Consider the following 21040-nt stretch of genomic DNA (forward strand, 5'->3'; position numbering starts at 1 on the left):
AAAATGAGCTATAATTGATCCAAAGAAATCTGTCAAGTCTGAATTTATCAACATTGTTGAAGAAAAAAACATGATTCTACTGGCTACGACGCGTAAAAAAGTGTATCTCATTTCCCACTCATCATCACCATGTACTCTACTCTTGTGTGATTGAATACACAAATATTTGCTTGGAAAAAGGTAAAATTCGTCGTGTGCTTGTGTTTACATTCATTGCAAGTGGAATACAATTTTTCTTCACAACATACATGTACATGTGTGTATGTTTGTTGCAGACGATATGGCCTTCCTGCTGTAAAATCACTATTATACGAATTTTATGAGAAGCTAATGGATACTCGACCAGTGTCTGCAATAAAACCGATTGTTAAATTATTTGTGTGGTTAGTTGTGGTTGAACATTCGTCGGGCGAGTAGCACAAATAATTTAACGTCTGAATTATTGCCAAACATACACGTGTGTTGATTGGTAACGTAATAAGAGTGTTTTTGTTATGAAATTGAAACGTTTTTTTTCTTTTTGTCGTGGTGTATATACATAACATATAACATACGCTTCGGTTGGCTCGATTGAAAATGTTCTTATGCTTGAAAAGTGAATGAACTGCATCTGTGTTACACAGCCACTAGTTTTCCATAAACAAAGTCCAGAACAAGTTTTTTTGTTAGCAAATTTATTTTTTTTTTGTATAATTGTGTGACCTCGATGGTTGCACAAGTGGTTTGATTCCGAATTTACGGAGAATTGAGACGCATTTCCACATCGTCTTTCGCTTTTATTTCGCTTTTATTTCGCTCCAAGTGTTTTAACATCTTGTTTTTTTTTCGCGAGGCATAAATTTGTTAATTGAATTTCGTTGGACATAAGATCGCATTTATGCAATCACATTCAAGGCGAAAATTGGAAATCTAAAAATTTTGTTTACAAAAAATGTAATATTTCAGATGTTCATCTGTATAATAGAGATAGACCCACCGTTCGTTGTGTATTATTATTCAAATTAACTTTTTAACCAGCGAGAAGTAATCGCCGTGTAATGTTGAAGAAAGAAGTCAGAGAGCCATTCAATAAACACGAAAACCCACTGCCTTCGAGATTTTGAAAATATAAAAACTGGTTTTGGACTTAACGTTTGATTAAAATTCTTGATTTCGTCTTATTATATTTAGCACGATATAAATATTACGACAACAAAGACTCTCAATTGAACATTCAATAAAAAACAAATCATCATCAACACCAAATTCATCTTACTCACTTCATTTAAGTGAGCACTTTTTTACATAGTCACACAGAGTAATTTCATCATAACGAAAATGAGTAAGTAAAATTTGTTGAAACGAAATGTTTATATGGAAATTCATGTTTTTAGACATTTTTTTCTTCGTTTAAATGAAAACCCACGGAATATATCATGTGAATGCTTGATAAACTTAATTGTTATTTGCAGCATATTTGCGACTGTTTTTAATTGTTCAGTTGTGATTTTCGTTCCAGCTGGCAATACTTAATGTTTTTATTGTTTTAAAGCAGCGAAAAATGTAGTTATAACGCATCTGTTGCGATGCTAAAACATCAGTCAGTCAATATTTACAATACGAAGAAGTATTAGAATTCGGTGTTCTGGGGCGATTCAATTTTATGATTGCATAACTTGCACAAGTTATTTGTTCTTTGTTCGTTTGTTTATCAGACAACAGTTAATTATTCACTGAATGGAATTTTGTTTTTATCTTCTCGTTCGCTTTTGTTTGTATCAATTTTAACTGTCCATTCACTAAATTGACAATGGAACGAAGTCAGTATACCTATAGCACCTATAGAATTCATAGTTTTCTTGTCACTATTTTTTAACGAAATTATCTTTTTTGTAAATTTCCAGGGGAATTCACAATGTTGTCCAATATGGAAGATTTGCCGTCAATTCAAATTGGCGATGATATTTTACGGTTCGAGCTGAATTCATTGTCGGATTTCGGACGACAAATTGCACAGAAAGAATTGCGCGAGTCAAATGAAATCAAAACGAAAGCTTTGGAAGATTTGAGAGAGCTGCTGAAAGGTGAGTTAACTTGAACTGAAGAAATTTGTCGTCTTTTTGAAACTGTTTGAATGGACACAAATGTGGTGGCATAGTGGTGTCGGTGGAGTGACTGCGAAACACACATCCGTTAGTTCCAATGTCCGTGGTTCGACTGGAGCCACTTCACTTTTTTTTTTTTTTCAAAGTAATGAGTACGGTGCAGTTATTGGAAGAACAGATATCCAGGATGCCGTGAGTTCAAATAACCAAAGATCGTCATTACCGTCCGTCTATGGTTAGTATAATATCGAAGGTAGGCTTGACATGTACGAGTAATTTTGATCTTCCTTCGATATTGTACCAACGTGAGATGAAGGCCTTTGGAGTGATTATTGGAACTCACTGCACCCTAGACACTCCATGCAACAGTAACTGTCCTGTTCGCATTACTTTATTTTCTGAGTCTGCTGCTGCTTTCTGAATAGTTTTAGAATTGGTACCAACGGATGCGTTTTCAGTACTAACGGCACCACCATTCTCCACTATGCTCCTATTTGTGTACCTGTGTTGCCTAATGCTATTTTACGTCGCCAGTGTTGGACTGGCTATCAAGACTTAGTTGCATTTTAAACAAAAAGTGGAAGGTGCAATCTGACCAGTACGACTTCACCGTGTAACTAGCCCGACCCTGTGTGTCGCTGATCAGTTAAGTTGAAGAGTAGAATCATCTTTAGTTAAATTTTCTCTTTTACCTGTGGCATGACCTAAGAAGAGCCAGAATCCTTAATTTCGGATATTCTGTTTTTCGTTCCGAATGCCACGGAATGATCTACTGTTATTTAGTGAAAAATTTAAACAAAAGAATTCTTTTGATTAAAATTTTCCCTTAAGTCTCTTATCACTGCTAAAAATACTAAAATACTAAAAATAGTCGCTGTAACAATTAACCTTTTTTTGTGATTCACAAAGAACCAGCTCAAAATTATAATAAAATGAGAAGCTCACTAAAAACATGTTACAATCGTCGATTGACATCATCGTCTCCTTTATATACCACATGACTATTAACGAAAACCATTGACTACAAATTACCTGCTCAACTGCAAGTCATTTTCACAGCGCAGAAATGTGTTCATTGTTGTTCAATGAGAAGAAGACGAGCTATACTTTGTTGAACAACAACAACAACAAAAAACTGAAAACTGAAAATAATAACAACAATCAATACACAGACAGCTTTACCATCATTCAAAATTTATAGCAAGAACCTTCAAAAAAACCGGTGTTGTGTTACATACCGCGACATTGAAAATAATAATTTTTTGAAAACATTAAAGTGCAAGCGAAGTCAATTACCTCTTCGATTCGAATTTGTTGAATAATTTTTTTGTTGTTTTGGAATTTTTAACTCGCACAAATGCACTTTCGTACCGAAAATCGTGTGACTCGTACGAGATACAAACAAATAAAAAAAAAACGAGCCATCAGAACAGTCGGAGCGTTTGCTGCGACTGAGCCCCGTACAAACCCGTATATCTATTGCGTACGTGACCCTAGTGCGTCTGTCACCCTACTTTGACCGTAAGCCTATGCGCCGGTTAAAGTAGTTAAAGTAAAATTATTATGTAATGTGTACATCTTAGAAATTGCGCATAGCGCAATTACGAAGCCCCGTACGACGTTCCTTTCAAATAAAACAAAAATTTCAAATAGCCCTAAAATTTTAATTTTTTGAAGGGCCTAGTATCGGCCTCAGTCCGAGGATCCAAATTTAATTTTTTTTCAACTACATTCTATTCGGCCTTTGATTACCTTCCAAATGAAACAAAAAATACGAAAAACGAATGAAATTTGCTCGAGTTATATGTAAATACCACATAGGGCCCTAGTAGCGGCCTTAGTTCGAGGACCCAAATTTAATTTTTTTTCAACAACATTCTATTCGGCCTTTGATTACCTTCCAAATGACACAAAAATTACGAAAAACGAATGAAATTTGCTCGAGTTATATGTAAAATACACATAGGGCCCTAGTAGCGGCCTTAGTCCAAGGACCCAAATTTAATTTTTTTTTCAACAACATTCTATTCGGTGTTCGATTATCTTTCAAATGAAACAAAAATTACGAAAAACGGATGAAATTTACTCGAGTTGTATGTAAAATACGCATTGGGCCCTAGTAGCGGCCTTAGTCCGAGGACCCAAATTTAATTTTTTTTTCAACAACATTCTATTCGGCCTTTGATTACCTTCCAAATGACACAAAAATTGCGAAAAACGAATGAAATTTACTCGAGTTCAATGTAAAATACACACAGGGCCCTCGTAGTGGCCTTAGTCCAAGGACCCAAATTTAATTTGTTTTCGACAACATTCTATTCGGCCTTTGATTACCTTCCAAATGAAACAAAAATTACGAAAAACGGATGAAATTTGCTCGAGTTATATGTAAAATACGCATAGGGCCCTAGTAGCGGCCTTAGTCCGAGGACCCAAATTTAATTTTTTTTCAACTACATTCTATTCGGCCTTTGATTACCTTCCAAATGAAACAAAAAATACGAAAAACGAATGAAATTTGCTCGAGTTATATGTAAAATACACATAGGGTCCTAGTAGCGGCCTTAGTCCAAGGACCCAAATTTAATTTATTTTTCAACAACATTCTATTCGGTGTTCGATTATCTTTCAAATGAAACAAAAATTACGAAAAACGGATGAAATTTACTCGAGTTGTATGTAAAATACGCATTGGGCCCTAGTAGCGGCCTTAGTCCGAGGACCCAAATTTAATTTTTTTTTTCAACAACATTCTATTCGGCCTTTGATTACCTTCCAAATGACACAAAAATTACGAAAAACGAATGAAATTTACTCGAGTTCAATGTAAAATACACACAGGGCCCTCGTAGTGGCCTTAGTCCAAGGACCCAAATTTAATTTGTTTTCGACAACATTCTATTCGGCCTTTGATTACCTTCCAAATGAAACAAAAATTATCGAGTTATATGTAAAATACGCATAGGGCCCTAGTAGCGGCCTTAGTCCGAGGACCCAAATTTAATTTTTTTTTCCAACAACATTCTATTCGGCCTTTGATTACCTTCCAAATGAAACAAAAATTACGAAAAACGGATGAAATTTGCTCGAGTTATATGTAAAATACGCATAGGGCCCTAGTAGCGGCCTTAGTCCGAGGACCCAAATTTAATTTTTTTTTCAACAACATTCTATTCGGCCTTTGATTACCTCCCAAATGAAACAAAAATTACGAAAAACGGATGAAATTTGCTCGAGTTATATGTAAAATACGCATAGGGCCCTAGTAGCGGCCTTAGTCCGAGGACCCAAATTTAATTTTTTTTTTCCAAGAACATTCTATTCGGCCTTTGATTACCTTCCAAATGAAACAAAAATTACGAAAAACGGATGAAATTTGCTCGAGTTATATGTAAAATACGCATAGGGCCCTAGTAGCGGCCTTAGTCCGAGGACCCAAATTTAATTTTTTTTCAACGACATTCTACTCGGCCTTTGATTACCTTCCAAATGAAACAAAAATTACGAAAAACGGATGAAATTTGCTCGAGTTATATGTAAAATACGCATAGGGCCCTAGTAGCGGCCTTAGTCCGAGGACCCAAATTTAATTTTTTTTCAACGACATTCTATTCGGCCTTTGATTACCTTCCAAATGAAACAAAAATTACGAAAAACGAATGAAATTTACTCGAGTTCTATGTAAAATACACATAGGGCCCTAGTAGCATTTCACTTCTAAGGCCCTAACTCACGGTCCACTCACCCGATTTAAAAAAACTTTTTTTTCCTGGATTGGTATTGACAATACCTATCATTTGCCGTGTCATTTACATTTCCATCGTTTATTTTGCCATAAATATCACCAAAAGACCTTAAATCACTTAGGTGGCCCTAACTCACGAAGGGCCGACCCGAATATGCCCATCTTCGAACTTAGCCTCACTATTTCGACTATCTTTCAGGGAAAAAAAAATTTTTGAAATCGGATTTGATTTACTCAAGATATCGACGTGACAGACGGACAGACGGACAGACAAAATTTTTATTGCAGATTCGTCATCTATGAACATAGGCAAACACTTTGCCCTTACCGTCTGCTTCGAATTCCATCAATTACACACGGCATCGTAATCCTATAAACCCCTTTGTACTTCGTACGGGGCTAAAAATTTATGACGTCGATCGCGACTCTTACGTTCGTTATTTATATACCACATAAACGATTACAAAACGAGCTGTCGTTAAAGCTGAGGAAAACTTTTATAAAAATCCTATACATTCAATAAACAAAAATTTCTTTGCGTTGTTAGCCTCGACTCTGAGGTTAACCCAGAAACTCGATTCGGTATAATTGTTCCATTTTTCTTTTCATTACATTTGGAAATTTTATTTCTTCAAGGTTTTGCGGTAAACGATTCCGAAATAGTGAGAACCTTCCACAATTTCCGTGAAGCGTTGATCCGCTCAACAAATGAAATTTAAACGTTGCCAGTCTTGTCAACAGCAAACCGATAATGACAAAATTAATCATTTTAAATTGATTTTGGTCGAATCTTAAGTGTAGTTTAGTGTGATCAATAAATATCAAACACTTAAGTCCACATCGTACATCGTTCTAAAAATCTTAAACTTCACAGGATGACTCTAAATAGGCGTTAGAATCGATTTTTGATAGTAGGGCCCTACCTTAGGTCCGGCCCTTCGACACGGACCTAACGATTTTTTCGTTGATTTTGGTAGTATTCAATGCGCTGAACACGATGGTGGTGAAGAAAAAAAAAATTTATGTCGTTTTGCCTGTCAAAATGGCAGCCGAAGTGCAAAATTTTGCACTTTTCAATTGCGTATTATGGGCTGTGGTTGATCGATTTCTGCGCGGTTTGTGCCTACTAAGGGGTAATCGAGGGTGTAGATTCCGAAAATCAAGTTTTTACGGCACCTCACGGTGGAAGAAGTGCCGCAAAATGCGAAAAAACCCGTTTTTTTGGGTACAAAAAATCGTTTTTTTCGTATCCCATTCAACATTTTCCACTTTATTGAAAACGGCTATTATTAATGAAAAGTCTAAAAGACCTTTCAAATGAGCCCCATATCAAGAAAATCCTTGGTGCCGTTTCCGAGCAATTGAGGTTTAAATGTCGAAACAGGGGCCCAACTTTGATCTCAGTACGTCCACAAGATGGCGTCTAAGGCTATAGGTTACTTCGGCAAATGTTTTCTAAATATAAAAAGTTGAGATAGGTCACAGAACAAACGGATTCAAATCGAAGTCACTGGACCGAGATATGAAAAGATTTGTAAACGAAAATTTTGCGACATTCTTCAGTATATGGCGCACTGCATCTTAAATGTAAAAATTTTCGTTGTAAATATATATGTTGATATAGGGCGCACTAATAATTAGAGTGTGAGCGCCACAGCAGTGATTAGGGCAAAACATCCAATATCCGAAGCCTCTGCCTGGAGCGATTATGTGGATTATGTGGATTATGTGTACCTGAAATCTGATAAAGCCTATCGATTGCACAACATTTTGCCATAAATCATAACACTGTTTGTTGCATTCATTCATTTTTCATTCCAAAGCGACATTTTATTATTATTTTTGCAAACAACAACAAAATGTTTTTCGTTTTAAGACGTCAAACGGCAGTGCTAAAGGTATTAGATCAAACTGTGTCAACGTTTCTACGCTTTTGTAGGCGCGAAAATTTAAACAAAAACCAATGCTCGAGATAGATGTACTAAGTGCATTGCGCTTCAATTTTGAGCGTATTTTTGTTAGCGCGAAAATATTCGAAAAGCGAATGGTGTAATAATAACATATTATCGCGTGTGATCGTTCTAAATTTAGTAATGTGCGGTACAGTCTGTCTTTGCAAATTAAATGTGTTAGCAGTCGGCAGTTTAAAACTCATCAACTAAAACATTAAATCATTTTTTATTCGGTTGCAAAAGATTTAAGTGCGTTGCGGGTGGGTCTACATAATTTTTGTATTATGTTGATTGCACGATCTCGAGCAAAATTATAATTGTTTCGACTTACACATAGAAACAAGTCTGACATTATTGAATATAAAATAGCGCCAGTTAGCAAATGTACAGGTGAACTTATTGCATTGGGTGGAGTCGGGTGCAAACGAAATGTTGGTCAAATTAATTAAGAATGAAGAAATTGTTGTGCAATTTAATTCGGCCGTAATAGATCGCCCTTACAAGATTTGTCCTTTTAAAATTTTTTTGCAGAAGCACTAATAGAACAAACTCACCGGATTTGTCGTTTTACAAATCGCGAAGGCGTTTATAGATCGATCTTACCGTATTTTTCCTTCTACAAAATGTAATGGAGACTCTAAACTCTAATAGATCGATCTCACCAGATTTGGCTTTTAGCGAAATCTCTAATAGAACGACCGCACGGGACTTTTCCTTTTACAAAATGTAGCGATAACGCTAACAGATCAAGGTCACAGGATTTGTAGTGAAGACTCCAATAGATCGACCTCACAGGATTTTTCTTTTAACGAAGTGAGGCAAAATCGCTAAAATAGATCGACCTCGCCGGATTTGCTTGTTTACAAAATGTAGTAAAGACGCTAATATATCAACCTCATAGATTTTGTCCTTTTACGAAATGTAGCGAATGCTCTAATAGACCGACCTTACCGGATTTGTCCTTTTACATAATGTAGCGAGAACGCTAAAATAGCCCGACCTCAACGGATTTGCCCTTTTACAAAATGTAGCGAAGGCTCTAATAGACAGACTTCACCGGATTTTCCCTTTTACAAAATGTAGCGGGAACGGTAATAGCTCCAGCTCATTGGATTTGTCCTTTAACAAAAAGTAGCGGGAACTCTAAAATAGCTCAACCTCACCGGATTTTCCCTTTTACGAAATGTATGCTCAATCTCTATAGGGGAGGAGGAATTTAACAAAAGCGTATACTTCATACATTTTGCCGTACACCGTGGGAGAGGGTCTGATAATCATACTTTTTTGCGCAAAATTTAACGAAAATGTAACAAACGCAATTCCTAAATGAAACCTAGAGTGATGGTTAAGGCAGCTATGCTGCCTTCTCGCATTCAGTTGTAGGCATTGGGTGCAGCTAAAATATACTAGTTCTCTAAATAGTTTACTCAAACTTGACAGTTTGTCATACAGCTACAAACACTGTAAAAAACCATTTCATACAAAAAAGTCGGTAGCTGTTGACTATGATCACTTTTGCTTGAAGTGCGTTGGTCGAACTAAATATTACGCATCTGTGTCCAAATGTTTATTTTGACGAGCTGGTGATTGTGATCCCAAGCCGAAGGCGCGGATCATTATCCAACTCGTCAAAATAAACATTTGGACATAGGTGAATGTCATTACTCTTTATGTGTCAATGCAACACACTTTGAGCATGAGTGGTACTCTAAATGGGGTACCGAAACTTGACAGTGTGATCATACAACTGTAAAACACTGTAAAAACATTTGCATGTAAAATAGAGTACTTTCTACAGCTGAACACTTTGATCACTTTTGCTTGAAGTGCGTTGGTTGATGCAAAGATAAACCCAAATTCCCTCTCGGAGCTGATGCATAATGTTAGTCTTACCACACAGAGACATACAAAAATACTCGTTTGTTGTGAAAATTGAAAGTTATGTTAAGTCAGAACAAATTTTGTCATTTCTTGATACCTACAAACTAATCCTTCAGTGCCGTACCTCAGATCCTATTCGATCGATTTTGTACATCTTTGAACATGACCCCACATTATCGTTTACATTTCTCGCTACGGCCCTGAATTCGCAAAGAATTCTACCGATAGTGCTTATACCCCTGAACCGATGAACTATGTGATTTTAAATATACACCTAAAAAAATCTTGTCCAGCTTAGCTGTAGTCTTTGTACGAATGTACTGTACAAATTCGCGACAAGTACATTATGTTAACGTAGCAGTAATATTTACAGCAAAGCTGTATAAATGTACAGTTAAGCGAACGTTGATTCCCTGATCCAAAATTAAAAATTGTACAGAAAATATAGTCAAAATCCACCATTTTTCATTGTTATATTATTTAGTACGTTAAATTATATTAACTAAATTAACTAAATTGAAAAAAAAAAAATGGCGCTAACTGCGGCTAGAACCCATAACCTCCGACACTCTAGTCCACCACCTTACTCATGCGCCAACTCAGAACTTGTGTTTGGTAAACGATATGTCAAAGAGATCTTATAATATCGTACGTCTCCATAGTACTGTTTTTCTGAACATTAATGTTCAGCTGAGCAGTATTGTGAAATTGAACTTCAAAAGTTCTCATATTCTTATTCTGCTGTGCTGTAATGTAAAATGTCAAAATATCGAAAATAATTGAGAATTACTAGAAAAATTTTTTATTTTTTTTAGTAGATTTCGTTAAAATTAATCCTAAATTTGTACCTGTACATGACACAAATTCCACCAATAGAGTGGCTTCTATTCTTAACAAACATTACCCTACTCTATTTATCCAGAACCATGGAAACTTTGTTTTTTTTTTTCTTCGAAAAATGTGTTTTTTCAATTAGTAGTTTTCATTTATTGAAACTGATTGTCCGAACTTAGTCCAAACTAGGCATGCCCTGAAAGTACTTGACTTCAGCTTTCCAACGAGCGCACATTTAGCAGCCGTAAAATGAGTCCGAAAAACATCCTTTTTCGACCTTCTAAGGTCAGCCACTATCAACCAAAAGTGACTAGAGACTATCTGAAGCCTGCTTTGAGATCTAAGGGCAACATTTAAAACCATGTATATATCAATCATAGACGAAATGGGTCCGATTTGGATAGCTGGATTTTCAAAAGAATTCCTCACAACAACTTTTAAAGCCCTTTACCTCTTGAGAAAACGGATTATATTAAGTTGTTGATATCCAAAATAGAATTTATCGTCATTTACAATTATTTTATTGATCAACAAGAAAACAGGACTTTCGTCGGCTTAATTTTCGACGTATTTAGTGGTGGACACAAATCACTGAGCGAGAAGTACCACTAAAATAATTTATTATCGCCCATAAGACTATAACCTCAATATTACTAAGAATGAAAATGTCAGTAGTAACACAAAAAAAATACTTAGGTTATGTTTATATATAGATCATCTTCATAGCCGATTGAAATGTCATCCACGTCAAGAAATGCCATCCCAACGCACTGCTCCTAGCATGAACATAAGAAATATTTGGAGGCTAATGAAGTCACAGTAGGCACTGCGTTTCTTTCGTAAAGATAAAGATAGATGACTTGTTTTCGTTGTATGAGTTAAAACACACAATACAATCAATCTTAAGCGGTAGCTGTCATCACAAAAGCCTCCAAATTGGATATTTGTCAAAGTAGTGTTCATGCTAAGAGCAGTGCGTTGGCCATCCACGTTAAAAAAATTTCATTCACATGAATGAATGAACGAAACATTTAACGAAACTTAAGTGAGGCTACGTTTGAATAATAGTCGGTTCGTGCTTGGATCATTTTGTTCGGCGAAACCGTTGCAAATCTATAATTTGTTTACGAAAATAGTTATTTATGTATAACTCGGTGCGTTAATAAAACGTCAGTTGCACATAATCCGTCTTATTTACATAAAATCTGGTTTCTACATTTAGCGTACTTTAATAGAAATTTTACCGACCCTGAAAATAGTTAGTCATAAATTTTTTTGATGTGATTTCATCAAAGATTCCATCGCATAAGGAATATGAAATGCTTTAAATTGATATCCGGAAGGATAAAAGATGCGAGTAGAGGCATCAGAAAATCTGCTATCTACAACGACAGCTTTTACCGTCAATTACACTAAAAAATATCTTTCATTATTCCAGTTCATTTATTCACCGCTGAATTTATGAATTACGAATAAATCTAGAATTGTGTTGAAATGTCATGCAGTTTTTAGTCTTGATATTATGGAAGTTTCCACGACCCACATTCAATTTGAATTATTCAAACTGTCATTCGTTCAGCTACCACGACTTACATTCAAACTGTCATTCGTTCAGCTATATTGTACATTTTACATCTCAATAGTACTTTGGATCTGTCACAAATCATGTACTGCTCTGCTGTACAAATTCGCGACAAGTACATTTGGTAACTTAACAGTGCAGTAGTACATCTTAGCTGTACATAGTACTGTCATTCCGTTCAACATTCAACAATTACGTAGAATATACAGATATGCTGAAAACTAATGTTCAGCTATGTTGTAAAATGAACAGCAGAGTTACCATACGCAAATATTTTTTTTATAGGTGTATGATGTTGTTACAACATTGTTGTATATAGCAGCAGAGTAAACATCCACCACAAATGAGGAATTTCTATGATTGGATTAATAACAATTTACCTATATGGAAAGGAATCACCATAACGCTCTCTAGCATACATATCTGGTTTTGACGCAGTCAAAATATCACCTGATTTTGACAAATTAACTTTTTTTTTGTGATAGAATTTCCGTGTAGCGCTTTTTTAAAGCAATATCGACAAGCGCAAATTTTAAACTTTCTTTCACCCTAATTGCTCTAGTTAGTTTACTAGAGAGGGTATTCAAATCGTTGTTCAGGACTTTAATCTGTGATATCATCATGGAAAAAAGTGACGCGTGTGCAAAGTGTGAGTGTACAACAAGTTAATCTTGTTGTGGAATAATTAAGATGTATTCTTGGGTGCGATTAAACTAATTAATTCTTTGAAACGTCTGACGTTATCGACTCCACTAAGCTTTGTAGCAAGCTTACGACACGTATTGAGAATTTCATGTCTTATGTGCGAAACAAGCCCATTTTTAGTCACTACGTAGGACAAGTTTTCCGTTTCTTTATTCATTAATTATTCATGAATAATTCGCGAAAGCAATTACACATTCACGGCATTCATTCGATTCAGTTGATTTGCAAAAGTAATTTGTTTGTGCTGAAGTTCCGATAATTTTGCTTTTTTTTATTTTATTAAACTCTGTCCCTTATACGTCATTATATACATCCCGAAAGGCTGTGAAGAGAATTATTAAAAATTGAAAAAAGAAAAGAATTCGAATGATGAAACAAATTGTCCTACTTAATCCATCAATTACATCGATAAATATATTAATTGAAAATAATGACGTCAGTGTCGATGAACAGTAACAGCTTTTGCACCAAGTGCACTGCCTGCAATTCAAATGGTTTGTTATGACAATGATTCATCATATTGCATCATGTTACAAGGTTCAGTTGTTGAGTTGTTAGCGAAATTTGCATGTCGAAACAAATTAAATTGATCGACAACTGCAGTCAGAAACATAGCTAACGCCGACCCGTACGAAACACCTATTCGTATCAAAAGCCTTTAATGTGAAACTCTTCATTTCTCTTACTTCATTTTCTTCTCTGCTGAAAAACTATTCTTCCTTTTAAATCACTTACATTATCCTCTTTGCCTTGTTATCATATACAATTAAATTGCCGGAGGCAATATAGACAGCCCCGTACGAAGTCAAATTTCATAAATTCCTATTTAAACAGCTATATACCGCTATATTTACCTATATTTCACTGTAAATAAACATTTCACAGAGGAATATGCTATTATATAGCTCTATATGCCTGTATATAGCTCAATATAGCTGTATATAGGTATATATAGATGTCCTTATATGGAATCCCTGAAACCCCACACAGATAACAAATTATTTCCATGTTAACAGAAACTCTCTAAGCATCATTTTTCCCACTTTATATCACTTTTAATAAAATCCAATATGGCCGCCGGCAGCCATTTTGTTAGGAGACCGGAAATAGTACCGACGCTTTACATTTGTTAATACCTTTCAAAAAAAAAAATTCATGAAATTCGGTCAAAATTTACTCGAGATATTGACAAAATACTCCACGTTCACTGTACGGCCGAGTAGCCAGATAAGAGCTCACTCCAAGAGACCTAGCTCACGCTCCGGAGAACATAATTTCATAAAATTTTTTTCCCTGATTGGTACGGTCAATACCTATCTAATAAAGCTAAAACAGACGAAATATGTTCAAATGTGGCCGACCTACAAGCAAAAACTGCTTGCCGCCCTGTGCCTGTTCCACACCAAGGGGTCTAACTCACGAGTCGGTCATCCGATTTCCATAAACTTTTTTTTTGTCGATCGGTATTGTAAATACCTTTTATTTGACGTATCAGTTACAAGTGTAACGTTTGAATGTCCGGAGATATCTTCGAAAAACCGTAAAGCACTTATTGGGTCACAGCTCGGGAAGGGTCGATCCAAAATCACTCATCTTCGAACTTAGCCTGTCTTTTGACATTACCAAACGGGAAAAAAAAAGAATTTACAAAATCGGATGCGTTTTACTCAAGTTATCGTGCAGACAGACAGACAGACGGACATTTTTTTTTTCGCGGATTTGGCATCTCTAGACAACCACAATAGGTTTTCCCTTACTCAGGGAGTCCAATTCGACGTGTTACAAACGTATGCGTAAACCTATAAGACCCCAGTACTTCGTACGGGTCTAAAAATAAAATTAATTTTCTAATGTGCTCCAGATGTGTGTGTTCTTGTGACACTTAAACGTAATCAGTTATTGTTCGTACTACAAGAAAATGAACTCGTCCACGATGCCCTTAGTCAAGACAGATCTTTAGCAACCGCACACGTATTGTTTACAAAATTAGGAGGTCAAAAATCGGACAGTGTCCGCTACACTGTATTCATACACTTCTAAAATAATGAAATTTGCAAGTGGACGATTTTTGGCCTTCTAATTTTGTTGTTAGAGAGCTGCTCGTAGAATCAGAAAAAGTGGATTCTATTGGAGAATTTCAAGTTCCCTGAATGATATTGTTCTCCGAGATGTTCATGTGTAATAAATTTGGTTCTTTCTTTTACAGAGGAAAAAGATTTATTGGTGCCATTTGACAACAACGAATGGCTGGTACGATTTCTTCGACCATGCAAATTTTATCCAGATAGTGCACGCGACTTGGTGAGTATATTTAACAGAAAATTAAGAGATTGAGACGATGACAGAGAAAGACTCCAAACATTTTCCTCTGGTCAATATTTTTGAGAGTAAGTTCGTTCGTCGAAATAATATTTCATTTATAGCTGGCTCGGGCTAACTCGCTTGGCAAAACGTCTTTCCAGTGACGATGCCCTCGAAAATATTTCTAAAATTTTCCAAATACAAATTTCTGACTAATATGTTTGCTTCAGTTGATTTACCAGTTGGTCAACTCTCACAATCGAACTGCTTATAAGGCTCCACCACTATCAAGTGAATCAATTGTGTGTGACTGTGAAATCCGTATAAGGGATTGGACCACATGAGAAAACAGCTGAAGCAAATTTAGACACAGATATGGTTTACTTTAACTCTCAAGCTCAATCTAAAAACTAAAATATAAAACGAAAAGTGTAGGAACAAAGATAATTCATGAGAACACGAAATGGAGTGTAATCTGAATATATTTCTGATATTTAGACTCATCATAATGTAAAATGATAGCAGCATTACTTATATACAACCAAATCGGCTGTCTTTCATATCTTGCCTTTTACGGATTCAAACGCCCACGCACACAAAATGTTTCAAGAAATATCGCGGTTTTACTAATTTCGCAGAGATAGTGTCTTGTAAATTGAAGTCAATTTTACATTCTACGCTACATGCGTCGAAAACAGTACTTTACATGTTTCAAGCCCGATTTTCGACGCCTTCAGCATGTAAACTCCATTACATAACTCGTAATAAAAATTAGAAGTCTCGTTTTAGTTTGTTTATTGACCTCGGCTACGCCTCGGATCAACAAAATTTACACGAAAACTCCACTTTTCTTCTTTATTGTACTCTTACTCTTACATGACTAGGGAAAGTAGATTTTTCGTGTGAATTTTGTTGATCCGAGGCGTAGCCGAGGTCAGTAATAATCACACTAAAACAGGACTTTTCCTTTTTATCCCGAATTATGTAAAGTACTATTTCATTGTAGCCAGCTATGAGAATAGTCTTTTACGTAAGACTAGGGATAAAAAGACTAGGTGTAGAGCAAGTAATTTTTGTCGACTGTGTCGTGAACACAATCTCAGTGTCTATCATCCAATCGACATACTGATAAATAACACAATTTTGTTTCACAGATTAAACGCTACTATCACTTCAAAGTCAAACATGCTGACATCTACAATGGCCTGAAGCCATCCAAAGAAGCAAACATTTTCCAATCAAATATTTTAGTCGTATTTCCGAACAGAGATCAATTGGGACGACGAATACTCGTCATCGAGCTAGGAAGTATGCGCCGGTCACGTTCATTGGCCCTATCGAACATTTTCTCATCCAAATAATTTTTTTTTAGAAAAATGGAAGCACAAAGAAGTCAGCCTGGATGAGGTATTCAAAGGATGTGTCATTTTCCTTGAAGCGGCCATGATCGAACCGGAAACCCAAGTGCATGGCGCTGTGGTCGTTTTCGATATGGACGGTTTATCGTTGCAACAGACATGGCAATTTACTCCACAATTTGCTAAACGGATCGTTGACTGGCTGCAAGACGCCGTTCCACTTCGCATAAAAGCTATTCATATCGTCAATCAACCGAAAATCTTTCAAGTCGTTTTTGCCCTGTTCAAACCATTTTTACGCGAGAAGCTACGCAATCGCATTTATTTCCACGGAACGGATCGGCAATCGCTACACAACTATATGTCGCCGAAATGCTTGCCGGCCAATTACGGTGGTACATTGTCGGAGCCGAGAGTGAATGGTGATCAGTGGTACGAATTATTGCTGAAATGTGATGTGGAATATGAAGCAATCAATTCGTACGGATACAATAAGAATGGGATCAAGAAAAAGTAGGAAAAGTGCGTGGAATATGTGTTGTTTGTGTAGTGTGGCGTTGACGAATCAAGTAAAATTAAATTCCTAAACGAGTACCATCACATCAATTTAAGTTATTTTCTAGTTGTAAATGATGAAACCGTTATAGTTTGTTAAGGGGAAAGTTTCGTTTTAAGTTAGCCTTTAGTCGAAACATGGTGATATAAACAATTAAAATTCTCATTTTTAGGTTGAGTGAAATTTCCAAAATATTTTCCAATGAATAGTGGAACGTGCAAAAATAATATTTATCTCTGACACCTAAAATCTTAGGTTATTTCTCCGTTAAAAATCTATAAATTTCGTTAGTTCATAAAAAAAATGATAAATTTACTACACCATAGGCAAGCGTCTTGCCAATATTATATAAATATATGTTGTTGATGCCGAACAGAGAAGAGTACATTCGTGTTGTGGGTGTTTTTATTTTAGGTGATATTCTCATTTCACTTTGTATTCAAATTTGTATAAAATATTTTTGTAATCAAATTTTTTTATTTGTATTCTTATACACACAATTAAGTATAATTAAATCAGGTTTATGTTAAAAAAAACGAAGTCTCTCATTGATTTCTAGTCATTTGAACGCCGTACTCCGGTTTGTTTTTTACTAGACACCACTGGGATAGATATACACATGGTTTGAAAGCAGAGACTATTTTGAGAAATTTATTTCTCAAAAATTTCTCACAATTCTCAAATTTCTCAAAAATTTCTTAAATTTTTCAAATTTCTCAAATTTCTCAAAGATTTCTCAAATTTCTCAAAGATTTCTCAAATTTCTAAAAGATTTCTCAAATTTCTCAAAATTTTCTCAAATATCTTAATAATCTTAAAGAGAATTAAAAACTCAATCCAACCCAAAAAAACGCGGAATATTCTAACCAATCAAGGTTCTACGCTATAGAGCGAAACGTGTAGAATATTAAGAGTAAGATTGTAAGATATGCGAATTAATTATGCATAGAATCTGTTAAAATGAAAATCATCATCATTTATTAGAGAAAGCAAAACGGAAAATCGGAATGTGAAGAGATTGTCTGAACATAACCAAGTCCCGTTATAAACATTTGGTTAATCCATAATGTAACCACCAAGGTTGCATTTGCGCCGCTAAACTTGAAAATCTGTTGCTACTAGCGTTAGCGCTCGCTAGAATGTCATTAAAGAAACAGTTTTCGCCAATCGCGAATCATTTTGCTAATGAGAAATAGAACTTTTCTCTGATCTACAAGAATTGAACAAATCGTCATTTGGCAGACTAAAGAAAAAGATCATTTAAACATTCAACATGTATGGATCCAAAAGTTTACAAACATGCAAAGCAGTTGTCATCGAATCTTAATTTAGCGAAACATTAGCTACCGCTATTAGGATACCGCGGCCGCTACATTTTGATTAGCGAATAACTTTAACAACGTTAACATTTCTGACGAACTAGTTTGTTGAGAGCCAATACCCAAGGCTGGCACCGCTTCTGAAAAGTTCGAGTGGCGATCGCGCTCATACTCTCATTTTGAAAGATGAACGCCAACCTTGCTATACCCTTGACGGAAAGTCAGACATTTTTGGTAAAGTAAATACTTTCATGCATTTTATTCTTTTGATATTCGTTGAAAATTGGAACGTCAAAAAATCAAAAAACAGTGAAAGTTCTGTATTCTTTTGTAAATACTAAACGTTTCACAATCAAATTTCAAAAATTTCGCGTCCGTAAAACCCTTATAATACACCCAAGAATTTATGTGGCGAAAATTTTTGCCCCCCACGGGAAGAAGTTCAGTTGGCCGTCTGATGCTACAATGCATGAAGCCATAAATAACTCTTCTACATAAATCACATTTTTGAACAATACAGAAACTTTAACTCTTACATTAGGTCCTTGATGGAAATCTTTTTGAATATAATACTGAGGAATTTAATTCTGTGCTGAAAAATATTTTTGGAAATTTGTTGCGATTTACTCAAATTATTGGGTTATCGGGAGTTGCGGGAGATGGCGAATGTGTTTCACGAAAACACGGAAAAAACGATCCTGAGTTTACTTAAAAATATTCCGTCGAAGAAGCTGAGGCTTTTATTTGCCTCGGTTAACAAATGCGTCAAATATGCGTGTTTCACATTTGACCACATAATTTTACATTTAAAAGCGCAGTCTACTTTGTCCGATTTTTCAGTAAAATTTCAGTAAATATATTGGATGAAATTTGATGCTGATTTTAATGTGCATGGAAATAAATCAGAACCAGCGATGAAATTTCCATCCGATCCAAATAACTGGACGAAAAATGACATCTTATACGAAAGAATGTGGCAACAGATCGTTATGAATTTAACGCATTTGTTAACCGAGTACTCAAGGCAATGAAAACTTTTTCCAAAACTTATTTTTAAGTAAATCTCAGGATCGTTTTTTCTGTGTTTTTGTGAAACACATTCGCCATCTCCCGCAACTCCCAAAAAATATTACAAACACACATTTAACGTTTTTGATAACATTTCTATACATTACATTTTCTTTTGTAAGACCCTATACCTTACGGTCAATGTTAGTATTAAATTCAGTGATAATCTGTGGCTTCCTTATTTTACGCCATTAAAAGAATACAAACTAGAAACAGTAATCAATTTTTCAAATTTCTCAAAAATTTCTCAAATTTCTCAAAATTTCTCAAGGATTTCTTAAATTTTCCAAATTTCTCAAATTTCTCAAAAATTTCTTAAAATTCTCAAAATTTCTCAAAAAATTTCTCAAAAATAGTCTCTGTTTGAAAGGCCTTTGCCAGTCGCTGAAACTACTTGAACTCAGCTTTCCAAAGAGCCCACACTCACCTGCATCGCTCCTATTTAGCGGCCATAAAATGAGTCTAAAAAACACCCTTTTTCGATCTTCGAAGATCGACCACCAGCCACGGTGAGGCTTAAAATTTTTAGACCCGTACGAAGTACTGGGGTCTTATAGGTTTACGCATACGTTTGTAACACGTCGAATTGGACTCCCTGAGTAAGGGGAAACCTATTGTGGTTGTCCAGAGATGCCAAATCAGCAAGAACAGGTGTGTGGAACAGGCACAGGGCGGCAAGCAGTTTTTGCTTGTAGGTCGGCCACATTTGAACATATTTCGTCTGTTTTAGCTTTATTAGATAGGTATTGACCGTACCAATCAGGGAATTTTTTTTTTATGAAATTATGTTCTCCGGAGCGTGAGCTAGGTCTCTTGGAGTGAGCTCTTATCTGGCTACTCGGCCTTACAGTGAACGTGGAGTATTTTGTCAATATCTCGAGTAAATTTTGACCGAATTTCATGATTTTTTCTTTGTTTGAAAGGTATTAACGAATGTAAAGCGTCGGTACTATTTCCGGTCTCCTAACAAAATGGCTGCCGGCGGCCATATTGGATTTTATTAAAAGTGATATAAAGTGGGAAAAATGATGCTTAGAGAGTTTCTGTTAACATGGAAATAATGTGTTAAGTGTGAGGGGTTTCAGGGATTCCATATATGGACATCTATATATACCTATATACAGCTATATTGAGCTATATACAGGCATATAGAGCTATATAATAGCATATATTTATCTGTGTAATGTTTATTTACAGTGAAATATAGGTAAATATAGCGGTATATAGCTGTTTAAATAGGAATTTATGAAATTTGACTTCGTACGGGGCTGTCTATATTGCCTCCGGCAATTTAATTGTATATGATAACAAGGCAAAGAGTGGATAATGTAAGTGATTTAAAAGGAAGAATAGTTTTTCAGCAGAGAAGAAAATGAAGTAAGAGAAATGAAGAGTTTCACATTAAAGGCTTTTGATACGAATAGGTGTTTCGTACGGGTCGGCGTTAGCTATGTTTAAATAAACGTGTAAGTTAACATCCAGGTATTTTTCATAAGGGAGTTGGGGGATGGAAGTGCTGTTCAAGTAAACAAGTTTTAGCAAAATCCCCTTAGCTGTTCCTGAGAACCAGCACCAGCGACAGCCAGGGCTTGTGAAACAGTGAGGACTTAAGATTTACATTGGAATTGGTAGAGGGACAAATTCTAAGATTTACA

At 35.6% G+C, this 21040-nt stretch overlaps 1 protein-coding gene across 6 annotated transcripts in view; it reads left to right on the forward strand.

The window, feature by feature from the left end:
- LOC119072759 (alpha-tocopherol transfer protein-like) overlaps positions 1-17534 on the forward strand; it is a 29470-nt gene extending 11936 nt beyond the window's left edge. For 2 of the 6 annotated variants that reach the window (XM_037178053.1, XM_037178051.1), the window contains exons 2-5: positions 1884-2063; positions 14990-15084; positions 16239-16392; positions 16457-17534. In XM_037178053.1, the coding sequence (XP_037033948.1) occupies positions 1895-2063; positions 14990-15084; positions 16239-16392; positions 16457-16959 (921 nt within the window). In that variant the 5' untranslated portion in view covers positions 1884-1894 and the 3' untranslated portion in view covers positions 16960-17534. Of the gene's footprint in view, positions 1-340; positions 1322-1548; positions 1800-1883; positions 2064-14989; positions 15085-16238; positions 16393-16456 lie in introns of those variants that run through there. The other 4 variants (XM_037178048.1, XM_037178050.1, XM_037178049.1 and 1 more) reach the window with 4 other exon arrangements.
- The last annotated feature ends 3506 nt before the right edge of the window (positions 17535-21040 follow it).

The sequence above is a fragment of the Bradysia coprophila genome, assembly GCF_014529535.1.
Source record: "Bradysia coprophila strain Holo2 chromosome IV unlocalized genomic scaffold, BU_Bcop_v1 contig_84, whole genome shotgun sequence".
Lineage (NCBI taxonomy): Eukaryota > Metazoa > Arthropoda > Insecta > Diptera > Sciaridae > Bradysia > Bradysia coprophila.